This window comes from Anabrus simplex, chromosome 1 (assembly GCF_040414725.1).
Source record: "Anabrus simplex isolate iqAnaSimp1 chromosome 1, ASM4041472v1, whole genome shotgun sequence".
NCBI classification, from domain to species: Eukaryota; Metazoa; Arthropoda; class Insecta; order Orthoptera; family Tettigoniidae; genus Anabrus; species Anabrus simplex.
The window spans coordinates 35,054,049-35,079,726 of NC_090265.1; the positions used below are offsets into that span (position 1 = coordinate 35,054,049).

Consider the following 25,678-nt stretch of genomic DNA (forward strand, 5'->3'; position numbering starts at 1 on the left):
ACAATAATAATGTTATTTGTTTTACGTCCCACTAACTACTCTTTTACGGTTTTCGGAGACGCTGAGGTACCGGAATTTTGTCCCGCAGGAGTTCTTTTACGTGCCAGTAAACCGACACGAGGCTGACGTATTTGAGCACCTTCAAATACCACCGGACTGAGCCAGGACCGAACCTGCCAAGTTGGGGTCAGAAGGCCAGCGCCTCAACCGTCTGAGCCACTCAGCCCGGCAGGCAAAAGAACAGACTATAAAGGCTGTTTAGAATATATCTCTTCTCCAGCTACTCAAAGTCCAACGTTGTGTCTTATTCATTTTCAAGATAGAGGAGCCGTCAGATACCAAAAATCATCGTCTGTGGCACTTCTGCAGTGAACGACGGAATTTGTCACGTCCGCTACGCAGTACTTGCCCCGAAGAGAGTTACTAAAAGGTGTACGGTTTTTCTTTTCGAAAGACATGTTCAACAGTGAAATTAAGTGTAGAAAGTGTGAAGGCGATAAACCACCTCTTTTTCTACTCTGAAAATTTGTGAGACCTCCATGTGACAACATTGCTTCGAGCCACTCAAGTAGAAGAGAGGAAGTTTTGAAACTTGATAAGAAGCCCCTCAAAAGGAAAGTTTTTAAACTTCAGTGACATATCCAAGCCAACGCAGCACCGCTCTATAAATATAGTACTTTTAATACTTGCAAAAACATTCAGTTCTTTTTATTTAGGATATAATTTACTTATTGACATATACGAGCATGCGAATACAAGGGGGCAATGACGCGATCCTAGCGGCTGAATGGTGAACTAGGTTGTCACCCGTTTTCATGAGTGCATTTCAAGGCCTTGTATTATAGCGTAGGCAACGCAAAAACCACACAGCTATTTACTCCGTGCTGGTGTGTCGAGAAATCAGCTGACTGCTTCTGGGCCATTGTGGGCGTGCCTGTTGTTTGAAATCTGTGAACTACTTTAATTTACCATTTATTATGGCCCTTCATTCTGCAAAAGGAAAATTGGTGTCTGTGATTGGGGATGAGGTATAGTCTATCTTACATACGGCTCGAATGGAATATTTCTTATTTTTTTCATAAAGTGTTATTTGAATTATTTTGGTGCCCTAGGATACATGTGTTGGCTTTCTACTTGGGGGAATCGGAGAAATAAACAAGCACAGGCAGCCCAATTTCATGGTGGTGGATAAAAGTAAGTAGAATATTTGAATATAATTGTTGGGGTAGTTAGCTCTGTACACATTTTATGTTTTTTTTTTATACCTGTTAATTCGAATTGGCTTTTGTGTACGACATACTGGGTTCGAATACCGACTAATGTAGTGTGATATTATTGCAGTGAAATATTACGTCCCTATGGATCTAAAACTGGGGATGTCTTTTCAATATTATCCAACGTCATGTTGCTACCTTACTTTTGAGTCATTCCAGATAAGTTTTTATTGCTTTGTCACTGCTGCAGGCCTATGGATCTTACTGATTTGCATGGTAGAGAAATGTACACGAGCCCAACACAGAATGAAATTGGAAAGAGAAATGTAACCTCCCTTGTTAGTAATCTTGAAAATCATGTATGAAAATCATAAGAATTTTTCTACATCATTAAAACTACTACATCCATACATCTTCATTATAGATTGTTATGCCTTTCTGCTCTGAGTTTATTAACAGCCTCTACACTCGTCTATTTGCAACTTGCTTCGTGGCCTCATTTAGTTCCATGCCTGTCATCATTAAATAATTGAAAATAGTGTCCTAACTATTGCCGTTTTGATCTCCATGTACCTCTGATATTCTATGGCCGAGTGCATTATCATCATCCTCCATTTGGCTCTTATGACGCTACCATTTAAGCCTATTTATATATACTGCTTCTACCATCAAGTTTATTCCTAAACTTAGCCTTTATCGCCTCACATCAAGTACAGTACCATCCTGATATTGTTCCTGCACGTTTTAATCTGCAATCATTCTTGCTACTCCAAAGTACTTCTAACTTGTGGCTAAGGTATTCTTAGTCCACTCTGGTTTAACCCCTGTACAGTACAGTAGGCCTGAATCCAGGCCAGTGTCAAGATAGATTTGTTCGAGAACTCTCTACTTGCTTACAGAATACCGTTGATCTGGTTTGCAAACTCACTGCTTTAACTTTGCTGTACCTGGATTCTCTAAGTATACTACCATCATGCAAGAATACATATCTTGAGTATCTGGAATGATCTGCCTCTTGCAGTTTGTAATACCTGTCCTGATATTCAATCCATTTAATTTTCTTCTTTGCAAAACATCATTTTAGTTTTGGAAATGCTAATTTTCCAAGTTCATACTCGCTAAGTTCACACTTCATTCAAAGATACTTGCTGCATCTATGCATCTATTTTCATGGTCCAAGATATTAGATTGCAGTCTTTCAGCGCAGTACGGAGTGAAGACCTTGTTGTCAAGATAGACTAAACTGCTTGCTATATTTCCACTTGCCGGGCTGGGTGGCTCTGACGGTTGAGGCACTGGCCTTCTGACTCAAACATGGCAGGTTCGATCCTGGCTCAGTCCGGTGGTATTTGAAGGTGCTCAAATATGTCAGCCTCATGTCGGTAGATTTACTGGCATGTAAAAGAACTCCTGCGGGACAAAATTCTGGCATCTCTGCGTCTCTGAAAACCGAAAAAGTAGTTAGTGGAACGTAAAGCCAATAACATTATTTAACATTTCCACTTGACTTCCTAAATGATCCATGTAAACTATGAACAACAAAGGTGAAAGATTACAGCATTGTCTAACCCCTTTAACTAATCCAAATCCAAGAACTCTTCCTACCATAAATCTTTCACTGCGGCTTGATTGTAAACATGCCTTTTGCCGGTAATAATCTACCCCATTCCATAATCACCAGTTCAGTTAACATCCTTTCCCTTCATATCCCATCACTTCCTCTAGATTTATGAAACATAAATGTAACTGTCTATTCCCCTTGTAGCACTTTTTAATTACTTGACACATACTCAAAAGCTGAGTCCTGACAGCCCCTCTGTTGTCTAAAACCACACTAGTTCCTGTTCAATTTACTCCTTACTGTTCATTACACCCTCCTCTCCAAAATGCCTGTGAACACCTTGCCTGGTATACTGATCAGTGAAATGCTATGATAGTTGTTGCAATCCTTTCTGTTCCTTTTCATATCAATAAGTTCATTTACTGCTTTTGACCTTACTCGCTTTCCATGCTGTATTAAGCAATTTCCCCCCTGCCTTTTCATTTCAGGTCTTATCTGTAAAATTTGAGTACGTGGTCCAAGATTTCTAGATCTTTGGTTTTTCCAAGAACTGTTTACAGCTGTAGTAGCCAGTATTATGTAGTGTGTTAGATCACAGAGATTATCTAGCAGCCAATATTGTTCCTTTCCTAGCACCATCCAGGGGTCGTGTATGGGGTAAATCAAGGTTAAACCTATGGATGTAAAACTACAACAACCCCTTATGAAACATATGATTTGTGAAATATTTAAGATAATTACAATCTTAAAACCAGGTAGACCCAGCAACAGACCTCAGAGCGACTGTCCTATTGCTCTTCTGAGCATGGTGTACAAATTATTTAACAGAATAAGTGTGGAGATACTTGGCAAGGTACCTGTAGAACAGGCAGGATTTCATTCAAACCTGAGCTTACTGATCAATTACTCATCAACGGAATGCATAGAAGCTGGCTTTTGGAAATGACTTAAGACTTTTTGCAGTAATCATAAGCTGGTTTTCAGAAATGACGTAGGACTTTTGTTGTATTCATTGATCTCTCTGCAACGTATTATACTGTCTGGAACAGGGTGTAATCTGTCAGCTGCTACGTGTAATACCATGTAGAAGATTCGCACAAATTCTTTACAACATGTTGATTGTCAGGCCATTCCAGGTAATCATAAGCAGTGCCACAAGTAAACAGAAGATACTTAATAAGAGTGTGTCTCCTCTACTGTTTAGCCTGTAGGCCTACGTAGTGGATATGCCAGAAACACAATCCAGAAAGTTAAAACATGCTGACAACTGAGCAATAGCAACACAACACAACACAAATGCTTCGACATCACTGAAAAATATTAACACAGGATCTAACCATAATGGAATAGTTTTATCATAAGTGGAGATTACAACAGAACCCTAATAAAACTGAAGCTACCTGTCTCGATCTGACTAGTATGTTAGCCAACCGTGAATTGGAGATTTGTTTTGAAGGAATAATAACATACATACATACATTAACATTATAGACTGTTATGCCTTTCAGCGTTCAGTCTGCAAGCGCCTGTCAATTTACTAAACGTCGCCACAATCCTCAATTTGCAACTAGTGTTGTGGCCTCATTTAGTTCTATACCTCTTATCTTTAAATCGTTAGAAACCAACCATTGTCTTGGTCTACCTCTACTACTCTTACCCTCCATAACAGAGTCCATTATTCTCCTAGGTAACCTATCCTCCTCCATTCGCATCACATGACCCCACCACCGAAGCCGGTTTATGCATACAGCTTCATTAATAGAGTTCATTCCTAAATTAGCCTTTATCTCCTCATTCCGAGTACACTCCTGCCATTATTCCCACCTTTTTGTACCAGCAATCATTCTTGCTACTTTCATGTCTGTTACTTCTAACTTATGAATAAGATATCCTGAGTCCACCCAGCTTTCGCTCCCGTACAGCAAAGTTGGTCTGAAAACAGACCGATGTAAAGATAGTTTCGTCTGGGAGCTGACTTCCTTCTTACAGAATACTGTTGATCGCAACTGCGAGCTTACTGCATTAGCTTTAAGACACCTTGATTCAATCTCACTATATTACCATCCTGGGAGAACAAACAACCTAAATACTTGAAATTATCGACATTCAGTTCTGTTGAATTTCTTACCTACTGACATCAATTTAGTCTTTGAGAGACTAATTTTCATACCATACTCATTACACCTATTTTCAAGTTCCAAGATATTAGACTGCAGGCTTTCGGCACAATCTGCCATTAAGACCAAGTTGTCAGCATAGGCCAGACTGCTTACTACATGAACTATGAACAGCAAAGGTGAAAGCTTACAGCCTTGTCTAACCTCTGTAAGTATCCTGAACCAAGAACTAATTCTACCATCAATTCTCACTGAAGCCCAATTGTCAACATAAATGCCTTTGATTGATTTTAATAATCTACCTTTAATTCCATAGTCCCCCAGTATAGCGAACATCTTTTCCCTCGGTACCCTGTCATATGCTTTCTCTAGATCTATGAAACATAAACACAACTGCCTATCCCTCTCGTAGCATTTTTCATTGACCTGGCGTATACTGAAAATCTGATCCTGACAGCCTCTCTGTGGTCTGAAACCACACTGGTTTTCATCCAACTTCCTCTCAACGACTGATCGCACCCTCCCTTCCAAGATGCCAGTGAATACTTTGCCTGGTATACTAATCAATGAGATACCTCAATAGTTGTTGCAATCCTTCCTGTTCCCTTGCTTATAGATAGGTACAATTACTGCTTTTGTCCAATCTGAAGGTACCTTACCAACACTCCACGCTAATTTGACTACTCTATGAAGCCATTTCATCCCTGCCTTCCCACTACTATACTTCACCATTTCAGGTCTAATTTCATCTATTCCTGCTGCCTTATGATAATGGAGTTTATTTACCATCCTTTCCACTTAAGCGTAATTTCACCAACATCATTTCCCTCCTCGCCATGAGCTTGGCTGTTCGCAACACCATCAGGATGATTTCCTTTTACATTGAGAAGATGTTCAAAATCTTCCCTCCACCTCTCCAGTGATTCCCTGGGATCTATTATGAGTTCACCTGAATTAGTCAAAACACTGTTCATTTCCTTTTTCCCTCCCGTCCTAAGATTCTTTATTACTGTCCAGAAAGGTTTCCTTGTTGCTTGACCTAGCCTTTCCAGGTTATTACCAAAATCTTCCCAGGACTTCTTTTTGGATTCAACAACTATTTGTTTTGCTCTGTTTCTTTCATCTACATACAATTCCCTGTCTGCCTCGGCCCTTGTTTGGAGCCATTTCTGATAAGCCTTCTTTTTACGTTTACAGGCTGCTTTCACTTCATCATTCCATCAAGATGTTCGCCTTTTCCCGTCTTTACACACAGTTGTTCTTAGGCATTCCCTTGCTGTTTCTACTACAGCATCGCTGTATGCCACCCATTCACTTTCATATCCTGAACCTGCTTACTGTCTACTGTTCAAAACTTCTCACTAATCATATCCATTTACTTCTGTCTAATTTCCTCGTCCTGGAGATTTTCTACCCTTATTCGTTTGCAGACAGATTTCATTTTCTCTACCCTAGGCCTAGAGATACTTAGTTCACTACAGATCAGATAGTGGTCTGTATCATCGAAAAATCCCCGGAAAACTTGTACGTTCCTAACAGATTTCCTGAATTCAAAGTCGGTTAAGATATAGTCTATAATGGATCTGGTACCCCTAGCCTCCCATGTGTAGCGGTGAATAGCCTTATGCTTGAAGAATGTATTCATAACTGCTAAACCCATACTAGCACAGAAGTCCAGCAAACGCTTCCCATTTCCATTAGCTTCCATATCATCCCCACATTTACCAATCACCCTTTCGTATCCTTCAGTTCTATTCCCAACTCTCGCATTGAAATCACCCATTAGCACTATTCTATCGTTGCTGTTGACCCTGACCACGATGTCACTCAATGCTTCATAAAACTTGTCAACTTCATCCTCATCTGCACCCTCAGATGGTGAATACACGGAGACAATTCTCGTCCTAATTCCTCCCACTGCCAAATCTACCCACATCATTCGCTCATTTACGTGCCTAACAGAAACTATGTTGCGTGCTATGGTATTCCTGATAAACAGCCCTACCCCAGACTCTGCCCTTTCCTTTCTAACACCCGTCAAGTACACTTTATAATCTCCTATCTCTTCCTCGTTATCTCGCCTTACCCGAATATCAGTTACTCCTAGCACATCCAGATGCATCCTCTTTGCTGACTCAGCCAGTTCTACTTTCTTCCATAAGCCCCATCAAATTCCATTTTGTTCGCCAAGTTGTTTCCAAAGAGTCCCTCGCCTGTCAAATGGGAGCGGGTCTCCGTTACTCCCATAGGTCCGAGGCTTGCTCTAAATGTTCTGAGCTTGGTAACTTCATTGAGCAGGATGCCACCCTACTTGCACATTGTCCAAGTGACGATCTCTCCTCTAACGGGTTATGGACCACTGGTAAATTGTATAGTCCTAGCCGCCTGAGCACAAGGAGGGTCATGACTCAGAATATGTCAGAGATGTCCACTCCCATTCCATAGCAACTGGTATCCCGACACTCAGGACCACTTACTAGGCCACTCAACCGTTGCCCATGGTTCACGAACTAGGATGTGACTTCAGTAACCCACACCATGAATAATTGTATGGCCTCAGCTACCATGTATAAGCATTTTAATTCGTTGCCATCTGGCTGCTTGCTTGTCAGTTTCGACATTCAGTTTTACTCTAGGCCTGGTAGATGGCAGAGTAAACCGAAAATCTCTGGGGCGTCTATGGCTGAGTTTTAATGAAGTTTGTTGGGTGAACACCAAATTCTGTTACCAGAGATCATTTACATGCCAACATCATATGACGTGGAAGTCTCGAATGGACTTTTTTCCGCCCTTAAAAAACCTGACTACCTCTGCTGGGTTTGGACCCGCTATCTTGGGATCTGGAGGCCGACACTCTACCGCTGATCCCAAAGGGAGCTCATTTTGAAGGGAATCGCCTAGGGTACAAAAAACATAAAAGGTGCTTTGGGGTTACCCTTAACATATGTCTTTTCAATAGCACTTGTAGAAGACTCCAGATCCCATGTGGGTGGGGGACACGACGAAGAATACACCCACAGTATCCCCTGCCCTGATGAAGGGATGATAACATTAGAACCACGAGACTACTTGTGACCGGGAGAGTTGGCCGTGCAGCTGTGGGGCTGGCATCCAGGAGATAGTGGGTTCGAATCTCGCTGTTGGCAGCCCTGGTTTTCCGTGGTTTTCCATGTTCACACCAGGCAAATGCTGGGGCTGTACCTTAATTAAGGCCACAGCCACTTTCCACTCCTAGGCCTTTCCTATCCCATCGTCGCCATAAGACTATCTGTGTCAGTGCGACATAAAAGCAAAGAGCAAAAAAAAAAAAAAAAAAAAAAACCCTACTTGTGATTAGTACCATTACGTGCGGAACACCATGGGTCGACTTGTGACTAGTACCACCTTGCGAGGAAAACTATGGGTCTACGTTTCATAGAAGCTGTACCATTATGCGAGAAACACTACGGGTCTGGGGATTGTTTGTGATAAGTGTCATTGTGTGTATTCCACCGGTTGGTTCCGTTGTGTTCAGAATTTGTCTGCATTACCTATGAGCGGTACCACTTTAGAAACACCATGGGTCTACTTTGCCTATGATTAGTCCCACTATGTGAGAAACACCACGGGTTTGGCTGGCACCCACGATTAGTATCATTGTGAGGAAAGCCACGGGTCTGCATTGCCTGAGAGTAGTACCATTATGTGAGGAACACCATGGGTTTGTGTTGCCTATGGGCATTGCCGTAATGTGTGATAGACTGTGGGTCTACATTGCCTATGATTAGTAGCAGTATGTGAGCAACACCATGAGTATACGTGGCCTGTGATTTTTTCCACCAAGTGAGGAACACCACGGGAATACTGGAGCCAGTGATTACTCCCACTATGTGAGGAGCACCATGGGTCTGTGTTGCTTGTGAGTGGTGCCATTGTGTGTGATATACCATGAGTCTACAATACCTGTGATTAATACCATGCGAGAAACACCATGAGTCTACGTTACCTGTGATTAGTACCACTATAGGAGGAATACCATGGTTCTGCTTTACAAGTGATTAGTGCCATTATGAGAGGCTGGTGACCTTGAATTTGGACCCCTTCAAATAAGTATCATCCCAGTAATTATGGCATTGTGAATTGGATTCCCTGATTGTTTTTGTTTCACAATCATTTTTTAATTGTCATTCATTTTAGATTCTAGTCAATAGGTACATTTTGAAGTTTTAATTTCGTCCACCTCGTATCATTAGGGGCCAATGACCTGGGTGTTAGGCCCGTTTAAACAATAATCGTCATCAGAAGACTCCAGCTAGGCTCATATCAAGAAATAACCTATAAAGGGTACGTGGTAAAATAATGGGTTCCACAGCATCCACCTTGTGTTCATTAGCTGTTGGTATCGTGTACTCTATGGCAGAATACTGCAGCCCTATACAAATCAGGCAATGCAGACATTAACTGGTTCCATCAAGTCCACTTCGACATTCTGGCTACTGGTCCTGGTTGTAAGAGTGGCACAGTTCCCTAATTCTCTCTGGGTAGGGCAGAGTGCTTTAGCACCCTGCCCTTCCATTTCTTTTCAATCACTCTCGTCAGCATTGCTTCCTCTGTCCTTACCTGGATCTGCCCAAGATTTTATTTTTTGAGAATCAGCTTGTAACTTTTAGCGTTGGATAATATGCATATGAAGATCACGGAAAAGCTTTAATTTTATTTATTCGGCATGTAACTTCCGAGAAAAGGCCCGTGCCATATATGGCACGCTGGGCGGTAGTGGTGCTTTTTGTTTCATGTATAGGAATTTGCAAGTTATTCCGCATTTGGCTTATTGATATGTTTTCATCCTATACTTTCTTTTGTAAATCATCAGTATACAAGTTTTCTTCAATATTTGCATATATTACAAAAATAATGTTGTTCCAGAACTACTAAAATTTCCTAGATGTTTGTTTTTTTGGTGCTAGGGATGATTTTATAGGGGTTGTAAATGACCTGAGTTGTTAGTTATATGAGGAAATTAATTTATATTTTAAATACATACATACATACATTATCATTATAGACTGTTATGCCTTTCAGCGTTCAGTCTGCAAGCCTCTGAGAATTTATTAAACGTCGCCACAATCCTCGATTTGCAACTAGTGCTGTGGCCTCATTTAGTTCTATACCTCTTATCTTTAAATCGTTAGAAACAGAGTCTAACCATCGTCGTCTTGGTCTCCCTCTACTTCTCTTACCCTCCATAACAGAGTCCATTATTCTCCTAGGTAACCTATCCTCCTCCATTCGCCTCACATGACCCCACCACCGAAGCCGGTTTATGCGTACAGCTTCATCCATCGAGTTCATTCCTAAATTAGCCTTTATCTCCTCATTCCGAGTTCCCTCCTGCCATTGTTCCCACCTGTTTGTACCAGCAATCATTCTTGCTACTTTCATGTCTGTTACTTCTAACTTATGAATAAGATATCCTGAGTCCACCCAGCTTTCGCTCCCATAAAGCAAAGTTGGTCTGAAAACAGACCGATGTAAAGATAGTTTCGTCTGGGAGCTGACTTCCTTCTTACAGAATACTGCTGATCGCAACTGCGAGCTCACTGCATTAGCTTTACTACACCTTGATTCAATCTCACTTACTATATTACCATCCTGGGAAAACACACAACCTAAATACTTGAAATTATCCACCTGTTCTAGCTATGTATCACCAATCTGACATTCAATTCTGTTGGATTTCTTACCTACTGACATCAATTTAGTCTTCGAGAGGCTAATTTTCATACCATACTCATTGCACCTATTTTCAAGTTCCAAGATGTTAGACTGCAGGCTTTCGGCACGGTCTGCCATTAAGACCAAGTCGTCAGCATAGGCCAGGCTGCTTACTACATTTCCACCTAACTGAATCCCTCCCTGCCATTTTATACCTTTCAGCATATGATCCATGTAAACTACAAACAGCAAAGGTGAAAGATTACAGCCTTGTCTAACTCCTGTAAGTACCCTGAACCAAGAACTCATTCTACCATCAATTCTCACTGAAGCCCAATTGTCAACATAAATGCCTTTGATTGATTTTAATAATCTACCTTTAATTCCATAGTCCCCCAGTATAGCGAACATCTTTTCCCTCGGTACCCTGTCATATGCTTTCTCTAGATCTACGAAACATAAACACAACTGCCTATTCTTCTCGTAGCATTTTTCAATTACCTGGCGCATACTGAAAATCTGATCCTGACAGCCTCTCTGTGGTCTGAAACCACACTGGTTTTCATCCAACTTCCTCTCAACGACTGATCGCACCCTCCCTTCCAAGATGCCAGTGAATACTTTGCCTGGTATACTAATCAATGAGATACCTCAATAGTTGTTGCAATCCTTCCTGTTCCCTTGCTTATAGATAGGTGCAATTACTGCTTTTGTCCAATCTGAAGGTACCTTACCAACACTCCACGCTAATTTGACTACTCTATGAAGCCATTTCATCCCTGCCTTCCCACTACTATACTTCACCATTTCAGGTCTAATTTCATCTATTCCTGCTGCCTTATGACAATGGAGTTTATTTACTATCCTTTCCACTTCCTCAAGCATAATTTCACCAACATCATTTTCCTCCTGCCCATGAGCTTGACTGTTTGCAACACCACCATGATGATTTCCTTTTACATTGAGAAGATGTTCAAAATCTTCCCTCCACCTCTCCAGTGATTCCCTGGGATCTGTTATGAGTTCACCTGAATTACTCAAAACACTGTTCATTTCTTTTTTTCCTCCCTTCCTAAGATTCTTTATTACTGTCCAGAAAGGTTTCCCTGCTGCTTGACCTAGCCTTTCCAGGTTATTACCAAAATCTTCCCATGACTTCTTTTTGGATTCAACAACTATTTGTTTCGCTCTGTTTCTTTCATCTACGTACAAATCCCTGTCTGCCTCGGCCCTTGTTTGGAGCCATTTCTGATAAGCCTTCTTTTTACGTTTACAGGCTTCTCTCACTTCATCATTCCACCAAGATGTTCGCCTTCTCCCATCTTTACACACAGTTGTTCCTAGGCATTCCCTTGCTGTTTCTACTACAGCATCCCTATATGCCACCCATTCACTTTCTATATCCTGAACCTTCTTACTGTCTACTGTTCGAAACTTCTCACTAATCATATCCATGTACTTCTGTCTAATTTCCTCGTCCTGGAGATTTTCTACCCTTATTCGTTTGCAGACAGATTTCACTTTCTCTACCCTAGGCCTAGAGATACTTAGTTCACTACAGATCAGATAATGGTCTGTATCATCGAAAAATCCCCGAAAAACTCGTACATTCCTAAAAGATTTCCTGAATTCAAAGTCTGTTAAGATATAGTCTATTATGGATCTGGTACCCCTAGCCTCTCATGTGTAGCGGTGAATAGCCTTATGCTTGAAGAATGTATTCGTAACAGCTAAACCCATACTAGCACAGAAGTCCAGCAAACGCTTCCCATTCCCATTAGCTTCCATATCTTCCCCACATTTACCAATCACCCTTTCGTATCCTTCAGTTCTATTCCCAACTCTCGCATTGAAATCGCCCATTAGCACTATTCTATCCTTGCTGTTGACCCTGACCACGATGTCACTCAATGCTTCATAAAACTTGTCAACTTCATCCTCATCTGCACCCTCACATGGTGAATACACGGACACAATTCTTGTCCTAATTCCTCCAACTGACAAATCTACCCACATCATTCGCTCACTTACGTGCCTAACAGAAACTATGTTGCGTGCAATGGTATTCCTGATAAAGAGCCCTACCCCAGACTCTGCCCTTCCCTTTCTAACACCCGTCAAGTACACTTTATAATCTCCTATCTCTTCCTCCTTATCTCCCCTTACCCGAATATCACTTACTCCTAGCAGATCCAGATGCATCCTCTTTGCTGACTCAGCAAGTTCTACCTTCTTTCTTCCATAAGCCCCATTAATATTGATAGCTCCCCATCGAATTCCATTTTGTTCGCCAAGTTGTTTCCAAGGAGTCCCTCGCCTGTCAAATGGGAGTGGGACTCCATTACTCCCATAGGTCCGAGGCTTGCTTAAAGTGTTCTGAGCTCGGTAAATTCATGAAGCAGGATGCTGCCCTACTTGCACATAGTCCAAGTGAGGATCTCTCCTCTAACGGGTTATGGACCACCGGTGAATTGTGTAGTCCTAGCCGCCTGAGCACAAGGAGGGCCACGACTCAGAATATGTCCGAGATGCCCACTCCCATTCCATAGCAACTGCTATCCCGACTCTCAGGACCACTTACTAGGCCACTCAGCCGTTGCCCATGGTTCACGAACTAGGACGTGACTACAGTAACCCACAAACATGAATAATAATGCTAAAATCTCACAAGCTACCCAAATCACTTATTACGTCATGAGGTAATCGGTCTGTATGAGGAATTATAGCTGTGGTATGTACAAAGGTAAGTCACCTCTTCATTTGAGTACTTCGCTAATGGTGATTCCCTTTGCGCATATGATAATCAGTAAAATAGTCTACACATAAACCTACATTGCACTTGGTACACTGGATTCTAGGCCTAGCAAGGCAATTTTATGACATACATCTTCTCTTCACTCCTGGAATTGTAGAAGGCCAGTGATGCATTCCATCGTACTGCATTATGTCCAAAACAATGAGATCTGCTGAACGAGGGAGCAGCCTTGTAGCATGTGAGATAAGTCTGGACAATTGCTCGTTGAAAATCAAGGTGAGAAATGCCTTCTCCAGACGTGTTTCAGCTGCCATGCATTATGCATTCCTACATCGACGAGCCAGGCAAATATTGCCCACCACCACTTTTTTCCGATTCGCACATCTGTTAAGTTACGACCCATATTGTACTGACTGAGACACTCAGACTTTTCCACCTCTAGCCTGTCCTTTTTCTGTACATAACGAGATACCTGTTTTTCAGGGTGCATTCTGTAGCATGTAGATGTTACACTTACTACTGAATTATCCACCCAACACCTTGAACACCTTCCTCCAAGCTCTTTAGGTAATCATATGTACCCCGTTTTTCTTTCTTCAGGGTAGCGGAAGATTTCAGATTACAATCCTTAGGAATGCGATTTTCTCGAAGTGTGCCTGTAGCACCATATCCCCGTGCACCAAGATGTGTTAGCAATCCCATTCCAGTGAAGAGATTGTCGAAGTATAATTTGAAAGGCAAATTTTTCAGATCCGGTCAAAGATTATCCAGCATTGTTACAAGGGGGGTTGCTCACTTCCCAAATTCTGCTTCATACTGGGCATTCGCGTTAGGATTTTTTCCTTGGTATACTTCAAAATCTACAAGATATCCATGATGCGTGTTTAGACACCATGCCTAGAAATCAAAACGAATAGGTTTTCCTCTTTTAAATTGTTTGCAGAAATGCCTCCCGAAATATGGCACCATACACTCATCATACGACAAGTGCTCTTCAGCTCGAAAGTTTTCTATGAAATGAGCAGTAGAAGGTCAATCAAAGGTTTCAACTTTCACATTTGGTCGTTGAAATTTGGGTTAGTGTTATCAGCACAGCAAATTTCAAGAAACCTGTTTCACCGCATAGCACTTGCCACCACAGAATGGTGCACATCACACGCATCCTCCCAATATGATCTCTTCGAAGGAACAGTATTGTATCCAGATAAAATTAAAATTGCAAGGAAAACTTGCATTTCTTGCTGAGTAATATTCGGGGAAGGACAGTTCAAAAACCTGGCATATTTGTTAGATTCAGAAACTAAGTGATCGAAAATGCCATCTGTAAAAATTGACTCAAACAGTTCAACACACGATTTTTCTCGAAGTTCGGTGAAGTCACTTTTGGGAAATATTCCTGAACGTGTGATAAGGTTTTGCTTTTCCCATTTTGCAGGAATTTGAGGTACCTCTCTGGGTCTTACTTGTACCAACTCAGCTTGATCTACTTCAACAGGCACATCTTCAAAGTCTTGATAGTCAGTTGGAGTTTCACGGGTCACTAATTCTGTGTTCGCTCGAAGCTGGCTACCAGGTAAATTATCTTCGTCTGACAAAACTGCAGCGCGTGGAGGCTCGATGAATACGTTTTCTACGTTGGAAAGTTGATCATTTTCCAACAAGTCGAGTATTTCTCTTAATGAAATTCTCCTAGAAAAATGTACTTACTTACTTCCTCTTCATGGATTAGGCTAATAGCCTGTTCCGACCTCAGATTTCATTCCATCTCTTCATAGGACGACCAATATCTCTTCTTCCTGTAGGATGGTATTCCAGGGCAAGTTTTGGGATTCTGTCGTTATCCATCCTCAGAACGTGGTTTTTCCAATTTATCCTGTTTTGGAATATTCTTTCATTCATTGAGAATATATTTAATTTTTGTCTTATCTCTTCATTTCGTATTTTATCTTTTAGGGAGTATCCTATCACTGATCTTAGGAATCTCATTTCAGATGATTGTATTTTATTCCTATAGCTTATTTTATCTACCCATGTCTCACTTCCATATAGCAAAGTTGGTACAGCCATAGTCTTATAGAATTTAAGCTGAGTATCTTCTCTTACTTTTCCTTTCAGTGTTCGGCGAATTGTCCCACACATATATTGAAATCGATGAAGCTTCTTCTTCACCTCGTCATCATCATTAAAAGATATTTCACAACCAAGGTACTTAAAATTTGTGACTTGTTCTACTGGTTGATTGTCGATTACTATCTTCGCTCTGATAGGATATTTCCCTTGCCATGCCATAACTTTGGTTTTTGTTCTGGATAGCCGAAGATTATAACTTTTACAAATGGTGTTTAACTGATGTATTGATTTCTGGAGTTTATCTTCATCATCCTGCAGGATAAATTGATCATCTGCAAAGAGCATAGTATTTATGTGTTTGTGTTAAATTTTATTCCAGAGTGCACAATTCGTTTCCAATTTCTGATTACTTCATCTATATATATATTGAATAGTGTTGGAGAGAGGCTGCATCCCTGACGTACACCTTGATTAATTAATATTTCTTCTGTTAGTTTGTATCCTAAATCTAACACAATTCTCGTCCTTTTGTACAGACTTTGGATAACTTGAATAAGATGTTTAGGGTATCCAATTTTTACCATTATATTCCATAACTGTTCTCAATCTAGAAAAATGTATGAACCCATAAATGTGAAGCACGTGAAAAGCCAGGATGAATAACTGCATAAAACATTTCAACAAGAAAACTGCAATGCAGTGTCAATTTTATGCGTATTTAAAACTTGTTAAATTAAAACATATAACTTATAGCCTACACCGTGATGCGTTGTTAGGTTGATAAAGAAGAATGAAATGAACGGAAAGGAACATCAGAACTATAATACTTATTAGGCTGGGTTGTGCCGGGCAGAAACACAGCACTTCCGCCCAGTGTGCCAGATAAGTACCACCAAACTTCTACTTCAAACGAAAGGACACCAATCATCACCAAGATATACCTTAGCTAATCCCCATACACATAAGCACCTTAGAGAAAAATAAAGCACAACAGGGTCCATATAAATAACTATAGAAGTAAAACAGGAATTACTTCAAACATGCAGCCATTACTGGCACTTGTGAAAACAAGACTTCTTTTTATGTAGCTATTCCACACAAATGAGCGCGATATACTAAAACAAACCACATAAGATGTTAGGCGGGACTTCTCTGAACACGACAATACAGTGCATGTGGTTTCAATAATAAGAGTCCGAGAAGACTGTGTAGTTTGCCGTGCCATATATGGCACGCTGGGCGGATTCAGGTTAATGCACTCCCTCACTGTAACCTGCCATCTAGTTTTGGGCCAGCCGTTACCCACTTATATGACTTTATTTCCTTATGTGCCCACTTTGACATTCTTTTTTGTGACATTTCCATTATGTACATAAATCACTTTAGCTTTTCTGAATCAGTTCTGTCCTGCAATCTCCCAACAGCAACTCAGTCTTGTCACTTCACTGCATAGTCAATCTTTTTTTTTTTTTTTGTAGCTCTCAAACCTCATTTCAGTTGCTGGGATCCTACTCTTTGGTGCCGAATGAGTGGTTCAGGCAGTTGAGGCGCTGGCCTTCTGACCCCAACTTGGCAGGTTCAATCCTGGCTCAGTCCGGTGGTATGTGAAAGTGCTCAAATACGTCAGCTTCGTATCAGTAGATTTACTGGCACGTAAAAGAACTCCTGTGAGACTAAATTCTGGCACCTCGGTGTCTCCAAAAACCGTAGAAGTAGTTAGTGGGACGTAAACCAAATCACATTATTGTTAGTTTCTCTTTGTTATGGATCCCAAATATCTGTAGGAACTCCTCTATAGTCTATGTACAGATGGGTAAGTCTAAAGAGTCCGTGACTCATTATCTGTTGCATTTCTGGAATCACCGAGCAAGTTGCTGTGCGGTTTGGGTCACGTAATTATCAGCTTGCATTTGGGAAATAGTGGGTTCAAACCCCACTGTCGGCAGCCCTGAAGGTGGTTTTCCATTTTCACACCAGGCTAATGCATGGGCTGTACCTTAAAGGCCACGGTCGCTTCCTTCCCACACCCAGCCCTTTCCTATCCCATCGCCACAGTATGACGTATCAGTGTCGGTGCAACATAAAGCAGATTGTAAAAATAAAAAAAAATTAAATTCTGGTGCCACTACTGAGAATCTACTCTAACTTTGTTTGAAACTGCAGTGTCTTTTCAGTGTCTTTTTCCAGAATTCTGATATCCCAAAGAGAATTGTCTGGCATGATGAGAACTGGGCTTCGTGAAGGTCATGTCAAAGATCAAGGAATGTCGTGTGTTTCATGACAAAGCCACCTGGTTGGGAAAAGGTGATTAAGGCACAATTGCACACTTCTGGCATAATGAGTTGGTGCACTATCATGTTCGAACTGTATGGCATTAGCTATATTTTTCCTGAGGAGTTGAGTAAGCAACCATATATTAACCTTTAGCCTCCATGTTTATGGCAACATGCCTTCCACTCTAGGTCCATTTATGTACCTTCACTTAGGGGGATATTATAGCTCGTAAACAATCTACAGTGAAGTTGCTTACAATTTACCAACAAAATGAACTAAAACAATATAGTACACTGTAATATATTATTCAACAACAATGTTAAACATTTTGGACACATTCAAGATTCACACTTTTGCATGACCAGAGATAACTCTCCACAGGGCCTGTTATCGAACAGAATTTAACCTTTGAAGCATTCCAAAGAGTCAACAGATCGCAGGAGTATACTGTAGTGCCAATTCAGGTAGGTGTAACCAAATAATGGAGTTAGTTGGAAAGATTCATGTCGGGTGTGCTCTGACATAGGATCTATATGAGAAAATTCCAATGTTGGGGTAGCCCCGCTGTATGAATTCTAAGGGTTAGTGCAGATAAGTCTTCTGGTTCACTGAGTATTTAAAAAAAAAGAATTTGGTCCAGACAGCTAGCAGTTAATATTTTGTTAGTGACTGTTTTTACTGTATTCTATCCTAGTACTGTATGTCCTTAAAAAGGAGTCAATTAGGTAGATCAAAAAATATATAGAATGGAGGAAGCTGGTAAATTTTGTTGTTGTTGTTGTTGCCAAATGCAATATCTTTCGATTGATATTTATGACTGGAGCAATATGATTATAAGTGTTCAGTTCATCTGATTCATGCATTTATTGTTTCAGATACTAGCGTGAGTGAAATAGAAGATTGCTTCAAACGTTTTGTGAAGAGGGATGATATTGATATCATCCTTATCAATCAGAACGTGAGTATATTTTTGCGTGATCATGCGTCAAAGTTTTGTTCATATAAGATACCTTGTTTTCTGCAAGAAGTGTGTGTTGATATAGAATGACATCAGCAGAAGGTTACGTTCCCAGTCAAAGATGTATTTATGTTGAAGTATCAATCAATCAGTCACTACTGATCAGCATTTAGGGCAGTCATCCAGGTGGCAGATTCCCTATCTGTTGTTTTCCTAGCCTTTTCTTAAATGATTGCAAGAAATTGGAAATTTATTGAACATCTCCCTTGGTAAGTTATTCCAATCCCTAACTCACCTTCCTGAATACAAATATTTGCCCCAATTTGTCTTCTTAAATTCCAGCTTTATCTTCATATTATGATCTTTCCTACTTTTAAAGGCACAACTCAAACTTATTCGTCTGTCGATATCATTCCACGCTGTCTCTCCACTGACAGCTTGGAACATACCCTTACGATCCCAATGTAGTTAGTCCAATATTTGACATTATAAATTTTCCAGCTGACTCATTCTTGGTGCCAGCATTTCGTCCCAGTGTGCTAAGTTGGGCTCATCAGTTAGTAAATAGCACACCTATCAAAACGCATGGCTAGTGCATACCGTAGAGGCCACTGCACAGGCCACTTGGAGCCACCAGCAGTGCCAATACACTGTGAGAGACTTCGTCTCATTTTCGAAAGTTGATACCTGCCTGGCCATCAGATGATGTAGATGTTGATTCCAATAGGGAACCTGGAATATTTGTCCTGAATGAGTAAATTTACAATACCAATGTAGTTAATCTGTTATTGGACACTATAAATTTTCCAGCTAATCAAAATGAGAGAAAGTCTCTCATAGTGCATTGTCACTGCTGGTGGCTCTGAGTGGCCTGGTCATTGGCCTCCATGGTATGCACTAGCCATGCATCTTGATAAGTATGCTATTTACAAACTGATGAGCTCAACTTACCACACTGGGGCAAAATGCTGGCACCAAGAAAGAGTTAGCTGGAAAATTTATAATGTCCAGTAATGGACTAACTACATTGGTATTGTAAATTTTCTCATTCAGGACAAATATTCCAGGTTTCCTATGGGAATCAACATCTACATCACATACCACTAGTTGAGCAGTTCGTCTCCTTTCTCCCAAGCCTTCCCAGCCCAAACTTTGCAACATTTTTGTAACGCTACTTTTTTGTCAGAAATCACCCAGAACAAATCGAGCTGCTTTTCTATGGATTTTTTCCAGTTCTTGAATCAAGTAATCCTGGTGAGGGTCCCACACACTGGAACCATACTCTAGTTGGAGTCTTACCAGAGACTTAGATGCCCTCTCTTTTACATCCTTACTACAGCCCCTAAATACCCACCTAACCATGTGCAGAGATCTGTACCCTTTAGGTACAGTGTCTTTCATTTTGTACTGTCCATACTATTTAGGTATTCCGTTAAGGTAGTCGGCAAATCATGTGTGTATTTGAACTTGTAGAATTATTTATGAAGCTTGGATTGTGCAACCAAAACTGTTTTAAGTTAGGCAGGATTTGCACCATTGCTTTGCTACTTTTTTCTTTTCCTTTTCTTCTTTTTGTGATATCTGAAGCTATCTCTTTTCAATTTCAACTCTGTTAATTTATAACAGTTAGGTTCTTCAGTCTGCCAAAAATAATTTTGAATAAATTTATAAACTATGAACATGGTACCAGAATTATACCTATAAAGAATAACTTGCATTCTTGCATTCTTTGCTAGAGTGGAGAGAAGTGAGGACTTCATCAAGATAAGTTCCAAAATTCAAGTTTTTAAGGATTTATATAGAAATAAACATAAATGGTTTATACATTTCTAAATATATTTGAGTATGATTTGATAGAATCTGATGTTCTTTCAGAAATGAAACATGTCATTTTATTTTAATTGTTTCTTTTCCAGTTTAATTCTGTTACCATATGTTTTCTTTTTCAGGTAGTTTATATATTTATTCAAAATTAGTTTCAGCAGACTGAAGAACCAAACAGTTATAAATCCATTGGTGTACTGCTTACACTGAATTCTGACAACCTTTAAGAAAAGTAAATACCTTTACATCATGTAAATGTACAGGGTAAATGTAAATGTTCAGTATCAAAATGTTATTTATGCTATGTTAATTATGCAGGTTGGTAGCTATGTTACTTCTCATTAATTTTTGGAATCAAGTGTTCGAATACATATAGTTGCAGGCAAGTCTTACTATGAAGCCGTGGTAGATGTGAGCGATAAGAGTTACTCCGTACACTACTGTATTGAGGAGCGGTTAGTGGCAAGTGTGTGGGTGCACAAAGGAAAACGCACAGGGCAGACAATGAGACAGATTATGGGAGCTTTCCAGGAAAGATTTAATAAGGCTTCACCGTGAAAAAGCAACACTTATTGATTGGGACAGACGTGCTTTTGCCTCGGGCAGTCATAAAGACAGGCCACGGAGTGGAAGGAAGAAGATACAAGAAGAAACATGTGCTGGAGTCTGTGCTTCGATTGAACAATCTCCTATGAGGTTGACGCGTAAATGTACTTCAGAGCTCGATATGCTGAGGACAACAATGCAAGATTACATTAAAAAAGACCTTAAATTCAGACCTTTTTGACCAACGTTCATAAACAAGTTATCGGATAGAGTAATGTTGAATGGTCCATCTTTTCCAATACAATATTATACAATATTATTGAATTTCATTGCTAAACTTTGTATGTATCTGCATGTCATTATGCTACAAATGAAGAACTGTGCAATGCTGTTAAGGATGCATTTCGCACAATAGTAATGTAATTCAATAATATTGCATAATATAGTATAGAAAAAGGTGGACCATACAACATTAATTTAAGCTGGGCTGAGTGGCTCAGACGGTTAAGGCGCTGGCCTTCTGACCCCAACGTGGCAGGTTCGATCCTGGCTCTGTCCGTTGGTATTTGAAGGTGCTCATATACGTCAGCCTCGTGTCGGCAGATTTACTGGCACGTAAAAGAACTCCCGCAGGACTAAATTCCGGCACCTCGGCATCTCCGAAGACCGAAAAAGTAGTTAGTGGGACGTAAAGCAAATAATATTATTATTATTATTATTATTATTATTATTATTACATTAATAATTATTATTGTGGTCACAATTCAATACGGATCAAAACCATGAAGTTGATATGATATCGGATAGAGATCAGAATGAGTGCGTTTTAGCATGCCGTGCCAAGGTTATGTTTTCAGATGAATGTGCTATTTATTGCAGCTCACGTGCTAGAAATGTTGTTTTGTGGGCCAAAGAGAATCCTCATTATAGAGTTGAGTTGGAAAGGAACCTGCCTCACGTAATGATATGGACAGCGATGACATCGCAACATCTGCTTGGACTGTACTTTTTTTGAAGGGATTGTGAATGGCGCATATTATTTACACATGTTACAAACATGGTTAATACCCCAGCTTGAGGAAAGGGGCCTCACAGAATGCATATGATTGCTCACTATGCACTTTCACACGCAAGTTCCTAAACGAAAATTTCCCAGGATGGTGGATAGGTTGTGGTTCACTAGCAACAGCAGCTCCCTTGAAATGGTCACCAAGAAATCCTGACCTCAGCACACCTGACAACTCGTTATGGGGAGACATTAAGGCGCATGTATCTGCATGTCATTATGCTACAAACGACGACCTGCGCAATGCTGTTGAGGATGCATTTCGCACAATAACACCGGACATGCTCAGAAATATGTCAAGAAGAATATGGAAGCGTATAAAATTGTGCTTACAGCATGATGGGGAACATACAGATATATTGGACACTTAATACAGAAGTAACATAACCTAACATTTGATTACTAAGCAGTTACAGGGGTAGGGGGACTTCTCACCCATTCTGTAGAAAGCAGTTCAGCATTACACATTGTATAGCCTCTTCTTTGGCGCCTCCTGCTTGCTGATTCTTTCCTTTCAACCGTCCATTGTTGTTTATTTTTGGTCGCTGTTTCTGGCTGTAGGAAACCCTTAAATGTGTGTAACTTTTTTCTGAAGGTGGTTCTGTTGTGGATGTCTTGATGTGTGATGTTCATTTCTTGCAAATCCTTCTTCATGTTAACAAACCATTTTTCATAAGAGCTGCCTTTCCTATTGGGCTTATTTAAGTGGTTAAAGATTTTCTGAGCAAGTCTTGTCACCAGGCATTCTTGAAATATGTCCAAAATATTTAATTCTTCGCTTTCGAATGGCATCTGAAATCCTACTGCATGTTTTGTATATTTCTTTGTTACTGCGTGATTGATATGTGAGGCTTTCAGAAGCCAAGCCGACTAACTCCAAAATTTTGAAAAGTGCAAGTAATAACATGGTTGGGTAGCATCACTGAATATTTGTCAGTGGCCAAAACAACTAACTCTACGGTTAAATGTTTCGCCATCAGAATGCGCTATCTGCTCTGGCAACGGAACATTTTACCAGAGGTTTCAGTGGCCAAAGTGATTAACTCCACAGCCTTTTCTTTTTTTGAAAAAAAGAGCAAAAACTTGTAGCCACATCTATTCTCCAAGGGATTGGTATATCATTCTTGGCTGCAGGAAAACAAACAAATATATCTTTACAGAAATGAACCATGAAAACATGTATTCAACGGAAAACTTAGAAAAGTGTATCTCCAACAGGAAACAAAGTGTCGAAGGTGAACCAGTTAACTGGCTGACAATGAGATGGATCAGGATTTAGAAGGGTGAACCATTCACTATCAAATTTAAAACTACTTTCTTCACAGATATGTCTTTTGGAAATATTAATATCCAGAAGAAAAATGGAAACGGACGTCCTTTAGAAAGCCTAGCTAATGTTCCACAAGATGATCTTTATAGCACATCCAGACCGATCTCCATGGCAAAGAAAAAAAAGGATGTAATGGACCTCTTGAAGTTTATACTCATCACCACTACTATAAAAACTTGAAGAATGATATCTGCAGGCCGGTTTTCATTGCTACCTCTTTTAAAGTGTTAACTTGTATTATCGCTGATTCAATATTTTCCAATAACAGTACAAGATCGTCAGCAAATGCTAAGCAGTTGATTGTGATGTTCTCTTTCTTGTATCCTATCCTTATTTGGTCTTTAATGCCCTTTTCTGTGAGTTCTTTTTCCCATTCTTTGATGACCTTATCCAGGACACAATTGAACAGCAGTGGGGATAGGCAATCTCCTTGCCTTACGCCTGTCTTGATTTTAAAGGGTTCAGATATCTCTCCCATAATTTTAACCTTTGAGTACGTGTTTGTTAAAGTCTCCTTATTAGCTGTAACGTCTTATTATCTGTACCCATTTCTCTAAGGATGTTAAACAACATGCTCCTATCAACTGAATCATATCCCCTGCCTGTCGTGAGAGGCAACTAAAAGGGGCTACCAAGGGATGATTGTATTAGAACCATGAAACTATTTGTGATTAGTACCATCATGCGGGGAACACCATGGGTCGCCTTTATTTGCGAGTAGTACCACTATGTTAGGTACACAATAGGTTTGTGATTAGTAGTAACAGAGGGTGAATCAGTATGGGTTTTACAGTACCCGTGATTAGTACCATTGCGAGAAACACCACGGGTCTGGGCGTTGCCTGTGATTAGTACCCACTATGTGAGGAACATCATGGGTTTCCGTTGTTTATGAGTGGCACCATTATGTAAGAAACACAATAGGTCTGTGTTACCTGTGCAACGTGCAATACTTGTGAGTAGTACCATGAAGTGTGGAACACCGTGAGTTTACACTACTTTTGGTTAATACCGCAACATAACAAATACCATTGTTCTGCTTTACTAGCGATAAGTACCATTATGAGGGGCTGTTGCCCTGGATTTTGGACCCCTTTTGACCACAAGCGTCCTCAGTTCAGGATTGTGCTTTAGAAGCCGTCCCTTCGTCAGTAATACTACTGTTTATGATAGTTGAATAAGAAATCTAAGTCGATGTATAGTCAACAAAGGAGTTACGGCATACAGAACTGCATGTTGACCGAAGCTCGACATGCGAGTGCTAGGACTGAATAGGGACTGTCGAGCTGAAAAGGTTGATGGTACAAAATCCACATTTTTGTGTTATAAGAACTGTAATATAGGTGTTCCTTCATTGTTCATTCTTTAGACTTTTAATTGCTTTCTAAGCTTATTTGGATTGAGTGCCTCCTATATCATTTATATTCTCATGTTTTCTATTAGCTGTAATTTTTTGCTTTGGTCACTTCTTTTCTGACTTCTTTGTTTATGCTAGAAAGCTCTTTTCTGTGTGTATCTCCAGGTAGCAGAGATGATTCGGCACTGCATCGATAGTCATACGCAACCCATCCCCGCAGTTCTTGAAATTCCTTCAAAAGATCATCCATATGATGCCAGCAAAGATTCCATCCTGCGTCGCGCTAAGGTATGCTGTTATTTCAATTGCAAGATGGTTCTTGAGTCGGTAATTAGTATAGCTACTGTATGTATGTCACCAAAATGTTTAGATTTTATATCTGTGGGGCATAAAGGAATAATGGTTATATTTCTGATGCACTCTACATATCTGTAGTTTCTTATCTCATGCCTTTTCTTTTTCAGGGAATGTTCAATCCTGAAGATTTGAAATAATACCAGAAGGGTGCGACTTCATTGATCTGTTTCTTGGTTGTTAAGAGAATTTCAATATTTTTGTGGTGTTGGAATGGTGTAGATAAATGATACATTCCATTTTAGTCTTCTTTGCCCCCCAGAACTTAGTCACAAGAACTTGTTTTAATACCTTTTCTAATTTGATGTAAAAAGAATGTTCTGGTTTCAGTAGTATTGGTTTCATGGTATGAGATATACAGTTGCATTTGATTGTAAGGTAGACATGAATTGGAGTGTGTTCTAATCCATTGGCACATGAACAGTTCTCTAAATTTCTATGAAAAGTAATATATTTTATTTGTAAATACGGTGGAATCAGTATTGACTATTTCTCATTGTGTTTGCTGTATGGAGTCTGTAGATAATGTAAAGAAATATATAAAAGACATTTGTTGAA

General features: G+C 40.1%; 1 protein-coding gene across 1 annotated transcript; it reads left to right on the forward strand.

The window, feature by feature from the left end:
- The first annotated feature begins 872 nt into the window (after positions 1-872).
- Vha14-1 (V-type proton ATPase subunit Vha14-1) lies at positions 873-25,678 on the forward strand. The gene is made up of 5 exons (XM_067138760.2): positions 873-1,028; positions 1,113-1,194; positions 18,561-18,643; positions 24,932-25,054; positions 25,231-25,678. The coding sequence occupies exons 1-5, from the start codon at positions 978-980 to the stop codon at positions 25,258-25,260; spliced, it is 369 nt and encodes a 122-aa protein (XP_066994861.1). The 5' UTR covers positions 873-977; the 3' UTR covers positions 25,261-25,678.

Excerpts from the sequence above, each read along its gene's own strand:
- Vha14-1 (XM_067138760.2), top strand. The coding sequence starts at position 978 with ATGGCCCTTCATTCTGCAAAAGGAAAATTGGTGTCTGTGATTGGGGAT. Across the intron at positions 1,195-18,560 it reads TTTCATGGTGGTGGATAAAA|ATACTAGCGTGAGTGAAATA; the intron begins GTAAGTAGAATA and ends TTATTGTTTCAG. Across the intron at positions 25,055-25,230 it reads CCATCCTGCGTCGCGCTAAG|GGAATGTTCAATCCTGAAGA; the intron begins GTATGCTGTTAT and ends TTTCTTTTTCAG.